Source organism: Vipera berus, assembly GCF_964194415.1.
Source record: "Vipera berus genome assembly, chromosome: 4".
NCBI classification, from domain to species: Eukaryota; Metazoa; Chordata; class Lepidosauria; order Squamata; family Viperidae; genus Vipera; species Vipera berus.
Genome location: NC_138206.1, coordinates 61209381 through 61219078, shown reverse-complemented (window position 1 = coordinate 61219078; position 9698 = coordinate 61209381). Strand labels below are relative to the sequence as shown.

The 9698-nt window shown below is 38.5% G+C and overlaps 1 protein-coding gene across 8 annotated transcripts in view; it reads right to left on the bottom strand.

Moving 5' to 3' along the window:
• Positions 1 to 1701: 1701 nt before the first annotated feature.
• BCOR (BCL6 corepressor) overlaps positions 1702 to 9698 on the bottom strand; it is a 75951-nt gene continuing 67954 nt past the window's right edge. For all 8 annotated transcript variants that reach the window (XM_081326329.1, XM_081326334.1, XM_081326336.1 and 5 more), the window contains 4 exons: positions 5904 to 6049; positions 4218 to 4295; positions 3888 to 4038; positions 1702 to 2893 (listed from right to left, as the gene is read on the bottom strand). In XM_081326329.1, coding sequence (XP_081182455.1) covers positions 2605 to 2893; positions 3888 to 4038; positions 4218 to 4295; positions 5904 to 6049 — 664 coding nt within the window. In that variant the 3' untranslated portion in view covers positions 1702 to 2604. The remainder of the gene's footprint in view (positions 2894 to 3887; positions 4039 to 4217; positions 4296 to 5903; positions 6050 to 9698) is intronic.

The following is a 9698-nucleotide window of genomic DNA, read 5'->3' as shown; positions in this document are numbered from 1 at the left end:
TGGTTATATTCATTTCAGATGTGCTTTTATAGTAAATACCAATCTCTGGAATACATCTGCATCTTAAATCAGAAAAAATGACTTACAATTCATGTTTGAAGAGTCAACATTCTTTTCAAGAAAGTTATAACAATCAGCCTATTCTCCGTATCTTACCTCAGCTTTCAACGTCTTCATAGTTTTCACCTAAGCATTGTAACATAACTTGAATAAAACTTGCAGGACTTATCCCAGAGGTCCCCAACTTTTGGGGCACCAGGGACGTTACATGGAGAGGTTTTTCTACGGACCGGAGGGGAGTAGTTTTGTGTGCTGCCTGCATCCTGATGGGGTTTCCTTGTTTGTGCGGACTGGTTACTGGCATGCTGCGGCCCAGTACTGGTCCACGGACCAGACATTGGGGACCCCTGACTTATCCAACAAAGGATTTGAAACTGATGTGTAAATGTATTTAAATCATAATTTAGCATCTTTGTGTGACTTTTTTCTAGGTGATTGTTCAAGCAATTCATCTATAGTTATTTTTGAAAAAGCTGAAAATTATGGTGTTCCAAAACAAATCATGCTTTGCCCATTATAGTGCTTTTATACAGGGGGGGGGACCTTCTCATCTCCAGTAAGCAGCAGAAGATGATGAAGAATATGCAGTGCAGCCAGTGAAGAAACAAACAGCTGCTGAGGAAGGGTTACAAGACTTCGTTCAGCAGCTTAGAGCCACCAGTTAATTTTCCACTGAGCAACTGAATCCTTACACCAACCAACCAAATTGTCCAAATTTATCTTCTTTCTGCTGAATAATTGTTGACACAAGCATTTTCTCTAGCAAATTCTCTTACCAGCCAGTTAGGCTGAATATTAAGGAGGTAGGAAAAGAGATACTCCTAAAAAGAGCCTTGGTGGAGCAGTGGGCTAATGCCTCCTTAAGTAACACCAGCTGCCTCCAATTAGTGCAGGTTCGCGTCCCACCAGGCTCAAGGTTGACTCAGCCTTCCATCCTTCCGAGGTAGGTAAAATGAGGACCCAGATTGTTGGGGGCAATTAAGCTGACTTTGTAATAATGCCGCTTGGGGGTGTGTGAAAGCCCTAATAAGCAGGCATATACATAGAATGAAGGCTACTGCTAAGCTTGTAAGCCGCCCTGAGTCTTCGGAGAAGGGCGGGATATAAATGGAATTTTTAAAAAAATTCCCACAATATTTAAAAAATCGCTTGTCTGTCAAACCTAGAAAACAAACATCTAACATGATACAGTGCTTGTAACACTGCTGCTTGTGTCCAACACATTGTGAGAAGGTAATTAATGTTGGACTTAACATAAGACCAAACCCATATGTCAACTATGCAGATACAAAACTATAAAATGTGCTTGGTACAAAAATCATTCTTTTAAAAAAAAACAACCCTGCAATGTCATATGTAAATATGTAAAGATTAGAATTTGTGTTACAACTTCATGATTCATATTTTGTCACTTCCAATCCCTCCCCCGATCCCATCTGCAGACATCTACAGCCAAATCTTGACCTTTTGGGTGGGGTATGTGTGTGTATGTGTGTGTTTGTAGTTTTGAATGAAGACAGATTATATACGACTGAAGACTGAATTTTCTTTTCTTTCTGGGTAAGGACTGTACACATTTCTACTCATGGGAAAAAAGATACCATTTGGGTTTTCAGTTCACTCAAAGGTCATACCGAAAACTTTGTTATTTCAGCATTGCTTTTTCAACAGTTTTATTGCCTTTAGCATCTTTTTTTGTAAAATATAAATACAAAGGCAGAAGAATTTACTTACAAAGTTAAAACACAAATCTCAAACATAAACACACAATTCAGAAAAAGATTTAGCTTCTGTACAGTTTTAAGCAACTTCAACATAGGTTAGTTTTCAGTATTTTACAGAAAAATAGTTCAGAGATTTCTTTTAAATAAAGAGCATCAAATGTTTAAACACACACATATAAAGTGTGTGTGTGTGTGTGTATATATATATATACATATACATATATATATAAACAATCCAGTTTGCCATGTGAAAAGTAAATTTCACATCTTTAAATTAGGATATAAAAGTTCACACAATTAGTAGATGTGCATGTGTATGGTTTTAATTTATATTACAGTCTACTGAATTGTATTCAATAGTGTTTACCTGACCAAAGCAGGAATTTTTGTAAACAAAAACAAAAATATAATGAAGTGCCTCCCTCAATAAACCTTCCCAAGCTTACAATATTGATCACATCACCTATAATAGGCATCTTTACGTAACCAGTGCTTTGCTTGAAACAAAGCTATTTTATTTTTTTAAAAAAGTTCCATGTAAAAACAAATCTATACCAAAATTTGTCTGCACTTAAAGGAATGTGCACACACTTTTTTACCAATTTTATAATTTGTAAAAACAAGAGTGGTCTCTTTAAAAAAAAATCTTCCAAAAGTCCACCCATCTGATATATTTGTGAGTGTGTTTGTGTGGGTGTATGTGTATTAGAGAAAAGCTCTTTTATTTAACAGTATCCTTTTCTTTACAGAAACAACTGCAGCAACACATATACATAAAGAAATATCTTACACAGAACTGTACATTAAGAAGCTGGGAGATTCACCAATGAATATCAGTTTCTTCATCTGGATGCAACCATTCAAGTGAGGCTCCAAGCAAAGATTGTAACTCATTAGTAAATTCTACCAAGTCCAACAGTTCCTTGCCTTCTGGGCTGAAAGCTTCCAGATCCTTTTGAGAAGCAAACAGCTGACTCAAAGATACTTGTTTGAAAAATTCTGCTTCTGTAACACTGACAACTTCCAAATTTGGGAAACTGCAGCGAAATATCCTGGGTGACATTTTCAGCCTCTTTGCTACATCAGAGAGCAAAAACCAGTTCCGTGGTCTAGAGACGAAAGTAAAATATTGACAAGATGATGAGAGGTTTCAATCAATTGCTAGTAATAATTTTATATACATTTCTATTTAAGGCAAAGAGATTTTTAAAAAAATAGGTTAGTCTCTGTACTCTTCCATTCTTTTCCTGCTCCCCGCTCCAGTAAACTTATGGATGAAATTCAGTTTTAAACAAGCAAACATCTGTTCACACAATGGGACAGTATTTTTTCTCTTTCCCCTCCACCCCTCCCCATGTCCTGTTCTCCACCAACTGTGGTCTGTTTTCATAAGCTCCACCAAGCCACAAGTTTTTCCTTGTGAATATATCTGCAATATCAGCATACATTCACACACAGAAATATATTTACATTGAATAGGAACGAAGATGATCGGGGGACTGGAGGCTAAAACATATAAAGAACAGTTGCTGGAATTGGGTATGTCTAGTCTAATGAAGAGAAGGACTAGGGGTGACATGATAGCAGTGTTCCAATATCTCAGGGGTTGCCACAAAGAAGAGGGAGTCAAGCTATTCTCCAAAGCCCCTGAAGGCAGGACAAGAAACTAATCAAGGAGAGAAGCAACCTAGAACTAAGAAGAAATTTCCTGACAGAACAATTAATCTGTGGAACAACCTGCCTCCAGAAATTGTGAATGCCCCAACACTGGAAGTTTTTAAGAAGAGATTGGACAACCATTTGTCTGAAATGGTATAGGGTTTCCTGCCTAAGCAGGGGGTTGGACTAGAAGACCTCCAAGGTCCCTTCCAACTGTGTTATTCTATTCTATTCTAATTCCTGTTTTAAAGAAACCAACCTATAGGGAGTTTTTATGTTCAAAATACATAGGATATGAAACCTATTTCTAGCAGACTGAATAGTGAAAAATTCACTGCATTCAGTGAGACAAAAAGATGGCCCTGAATATGTCAATAGTAACTCAGATATATATACATTAACACACACATCTTCCCCTTCAGTATAAACAACAATAGTGCTTACCCTTGAGAAAGAGACACTTGGATGTTATAACATGGCAAAAGAGGCACATCTGAGAATTCAAACTCAAAGATATCATTAAATCCATCTTCATCTTCATCACTTGGGCCAGGTGGATTAGACAGAATGTCAAATCCTGATTCACCTTTTGGCTCTATTTAAACAAACATAAAAATAATTGAAGACCATTTGCCACACAGTGGCTTTTTCTCCCTTTTTGTTTACTTGCTCTCCCTTCTGTGAATTCTGCCCCCTCCCCATACATAGACATGCACACATTTTGAAATAATACCAAAAAAAAAACAACCACCCCAAAACACCATGTCTTCTTACCACACACAGAGCTGCCATAGAAGTCCCAGAACAAGCCAGGGTCATCAAAATCACGACCTTGGAGATCAGTTAAATACTCTAAGAGAGATAAAATAAAACATTGGGGGGAAAAAGTTGGGAAGATTTGCAATCATAGCATAACAAAATATAACCCAGAGAGGTTTTATGCTTATCTGAAATCATACAATTATTAACATAAAGTAACAATGAGAATACTGCAGAACTCTAAGTGAAGTAATATCAAGTATCTTATTTCTTTTCAAATATAATTATTCTACTTTCATTTACTTTTCAGCAATCTCCAAATCCTATTTTCAGTGTTTCAGTTTTGTGTGTGCTTCAAATCGATTCTGGAGATATGACTATAAAGTTTAGGCTACACTTGCTACAGATACATTTGTTTCACACGATCAGGCCAAGATCTTCACACCTTAATCACCAGACCTTTCTTTGATGCCTAGAACTTTGAAAGCACAAGTGACAATGCAAACCTGAACTTAGTTGATCCCTCCCAAAAGCTAAGTAAAGTGGGATTTGGTTAGTACTTGGATGAATGGGAGTCTACCAGGATATACATGAGCTGTAGGGTAAACACTTAAGAGTTGTTTGACAGAGAAGGAAGGAAGGAAGGAAGGAAGGAAGGAAGGAAGGAAGGAAGGAAGGAAGGAAGGAAGGAAGGAAGGAAGGAAGGAAGGAAGGAAGGAAGGAAGAAAGAAAGAAAGAAAGAAAGAAAGAAAGAAAGAAAGAAAGAAAGAAAGAAAGAAAGAAAGAAAGAAAGAAAGAAGAAAGAAAGAACTAAGGTGCACTGTAGCACACCAATCTGAACCACGGTACCTCAGATGAGAATGTGTCCAAAACCCAGGACTCACGTGTAAACATTTTTATGACATAAAAATTATCGTAAAACAGTTTCTGCCATAATATGTCATAAAACATTTCCTGTGCTGTTGTTTGACCATGCTACACAGTTCAACTTGGGCTGTTTTCAAGACAGATACATCTCTGAATGTATCCCAACTTTTTCAGTGAAGGCAATACATCAGAAGCTCTGCCTTTCTTGAAGGCATTGAGCAATCAGGTAAGGAAATATCTCTGAAAGGATGACCCAAGATATTATGGATTTTCTAGTTAGAGATAAAGTTTTCCAGTGATGGCATCCAATCTGCCATCAGAACTGCCCTAGCCCAAGTATGTACACCGTTAATGCTATTTTTGCTATTTTTAGTATTTGTTGCTTTATTCATTTTAATTGGTAATTTTATTAATACTCGAGTAAGACTATTTTGTTCTGGAGAAAATAGCTTTAGTATTTCCAGTTGCAAAAGATATAAATGGAAAGGTATGAAAAAGAAGAAAGCAGAATACTAATTGAAGAAATGTCCCTGACTGTATATTTCATACTGGTTATTCATACGTCTCTTCCCGCATCCCAAAATTTGGATGACATCATAATATTGGCCACTGTTGATGACCACAGATGAAGAGATCTATGAGCTACCCGGAAGACTAAGATACTAACACTTTAAATCACAATACTAATACTATGGAAAAAAAACCTGTATTTCTTTTGTAAGTTAGGCAACAAAATATCTGAACCCCACAATCCTTACTTTTACTGTTATCTGAAGAGTAATTTATGTTTTGTAGAATATCAAATTGCAAATGGACAAACAAAAATCTACACACCTGTTAGAAAAGTCTCCATCAGTTCACTGTGCGTCATTTTCACAATTGTTCTACCTGAGTATGTAGCAAGCGTAGGGTCAGCGCCATAAGAAAGGAGCAATCGGACAATTTCTAGGTGATCATTTTCCACTGCATCATGGATAGGCCTTAGGAAGGGAAGAGAGAAAAATTTGTTTTAAATCCACACAATGTAATAAGTTATGTTCTGTCTCCATTCAAATCAAGAAGTATGAGCATTATTAGTACATGATGAGGAAGAGGACTACTGCATAAAGTGCTTTTCTCAAATTTTAAAATATATTGTTAATTTATTTCAGGAACTGAAACTAATATACATAATATATACATACACACACACACACACACACACACACACACACACACATATATAAATATAATATAATATAATATAATATAATATATAATATATATTAAGGTAAAGGTAAAGGTTCCCCCGCACATGTGTGCTAGTCGTTTCCGATTCTAGGGGCCGGTGCTCATCTCCGTTTCAAAGCCAAAGAGCCAGCGTTTGTCCGAGGACGTCTCCGTGGTCATGTGGCCAGCATGACTAGACGCCAAAGGCGCACGGAACGCTGTTACCTTCCCACCGTAGTGGTCCCTATTTTTCTACTTGCATTTTTACATGCTTTCGAACTGCTAGGTTGGCAGAAGCTGGGACGAGTAACAGGCGCTCACTCTGTTACGCGGCACTCGGGATTCGACCCGCCAAACTGCCGACCTTCTGATCGACAAGCTCAGCGTCCTAACCCACTGAGCCACCGCGTCCCTTATAATATATATATATATATATATATATATATATATATATATATATATATATATATATATATATATATATATATATATAGATCTAGAGTCTCGGGTTTCTTCCCGCGTTCCTTTCATCTTCAGAAAGTTGTGGCGACGTTTCGACGAAATCCCATCCGTCATCATCAGGCCGGAGTGTTCCTCCTGCTGCTTTCAGGAGCAATGCGTGGTCTGTCTGTTCCTTTCCTTCCAACTGCCGGTGGGGCTGTGTTCTGAGGCGTGGCTGTCTTCTGATTGGGTGGATGCGTGGTTGTCTTCTGATTGGTTGGAGGCGTGGCTGTGTTCTGGTTGGGTGGGGTGTGTTCTGAATGGGTGGGGTTTTTTGTTGTGTTGTAATATCCTGAGTGTTGTGATTTGGTGTCCTGAGGAGTGGGCTGTGTAGTAGCCTCCAGAGCTTTGGTTTGGCTCCAAGTTCGAGGACCTGCTATGTATCTCTGGTATGGGTCAGTCAGGTTCATGTGTGCGTTCTTCTGTTTGGGTGATGGCACTTTTGCTTGACTTGTTCTGTCTTTTGTGTGGGAGAGTTTTTGTTCTGGGTGTGGATGAGTCTTGCTGGGGCTGGTGGCATTTGGGGTTGTTTGTTGGTTTTTTAAATCCTTGTTTGCTGAAATTCGTTTCTCTATCAATGCTGGTTTCCAAATGGCATGTAGGCGGGAGGTGTCGTCTCGCTTGTTCATACTGTCTGGGTGTTTTTCTATTTCAATGGCTTCTCTGATTATTCTGCTATTGAGATGTTCTATTTTGGCGATTGTTTTTGTACCTTCAAAATTGATGTTGTGTCCCGTAGTGTTTATGTGTTGTACTAGTGAAGATGTGTGATCTTTCTTCTGTACTGAGTTCTTATGTTCTTCTACACGTACCTCTATTCTTCTGTTAGTCTGTCCGATGTATGTTGCTGGACAGGAGGCGCATGGGATATGGTATATGCCCTGGTTTTCCAGTTCTATTTTGTCTTTGGGATTTCTCAGGATGGTTGATATCTTTCTGTCAGTGTTAAATGCGGTTTTGATGTTATGTTTGCGTAGTACTTTACTGATTTTGTCGGTTGTTCCTTTTATGTAGGGCAAGATGGCTCGTCCGTTGTTCTGTTCTTCTTCTTGGATGTTTTTCTGTTTCGGAGTCCCCTGCTGAATCATATTGGTGATTTTGTTTTTTTGGAACTTGTTTGCTGTCAATATGTCTGTCAGGGTGTGTAGTTCTGTTTGTATATGTGTTTCATCTGCAAGGCGTCTGGTTCTTGTTATTAGTGTTTTGGCTACTGAATTTATTTGTGCTGGGTGATGATGTGATTGCGCATTGAGGTAACGGTTGGTGTGTGTTTTCTTTCGGTAGACTGTGTGTCCTAGGGTGCCGTTTTGTTTTTTGTATATAAGTACATCCAGGAAAGGTAACTGGTTGTTTCCTGGATGTACTTATATACAAAAAACAAAACGGCACCCTAGGACACACAGTCTACCGAAAGAAAGCACACACCAACCGTTACCTCAATGCGCAATCACATCATCACCCAGCACAAATAAATTCAGTAGCCAAAACACTAATAACAAGAACCAGACGCCTTGCGGATGAAACACATATACAAACAGAACTACACACCCTGACAGACATATTGACAGCAAACAAGTTCCAAAAAAACAAAATCACCAATATGATTCAGCAGGGGACTCCGAAACAGAAAAACATCCAAGAAGAAGAACAGAACAACGGACGAGCCATCTTGCCCTACATAAAAGGAACAACCGACAAAATCAGTAAAGTACTACGCAAACATAACATCAAAACCTCATTTAACACTGACAGAAAGATATCAACCATCCTGAGAAACCCCAAAGACAAAATAGAACTGGAAAACCAGGGCATATACCAAATCCCATGCGCCTCCTGTCCAGCAACATACATCGGACAGACTAACAGAAGAATAGAGGTACGTGTAGAAGAACATAAGAACTCAGTACAGAAGAAAGATCACACATCTTCACTAGTACAACACATAAACACTACGGGACACAACATCAATTTTGAAGGTACAAAAACAATCACCAAAATAGAACATCTCAATAGCAGAATAATCAGAGAAGCCATTGAAATAGAAAAACACCCAGACAGTATGAACAAGCGAGACGACACCTCCCGCCTACATGCCATTTGGAAACCAGCATTGATAGAGAAACGAATTTCAGCAAACAAGGATTTAAAAAACCAACAAACAACCCCAAATGCCACCAGCCCCAGCAAGACTCATCCACACCCAGAACAAAAACTCTCCCACACAAAAGACAGAACAAGTCAAGCAAAAGTGCCATCACCCAAACAGAAGAACGCACACATGAACCTGACTGACCCATACCAGAGATACATAGCAGGTCCTCGAACTCGGAGCCAAACCAAAGCTCTGGAGGCTACTACACAGCCCACTCCTCAGGACACCAAATCACAACACTCAGGATATTACAACACAACAAAAAACCCCACCCATTCAGAACACACCCCACCCAACCAGAACACAGCCACGCCTCCAACCAATCAGAAGACAACCACGCATCCACCCAATCAGAAGACAGCCACGCCTCAGAACACAGCCCCACCGGCAGTTGGAAGGAAAGGAACAGACAGACCACGCATTGCTCCTGAAAGCAGCAGGAGGAACACTCCGGCCTGATGATGACGGATGGGATTTCGTCGAAACGTCGCCACAACTTTCTGAAGATGAAAGGAACGCGGGAAGAAACCCGAGACTCTAGATCTACACATACAGACACCCGCGAGAATCTACGAAAACATATATATATATATATATATATATATATATATATATATATATATATATATATATATATATATATATATATATATATATATATATATATATATATATATATATATATATATATATATATATATATATATATATATATATATATATAATATACATATAATATACATATACATATACAGCAAGCTCCTTGG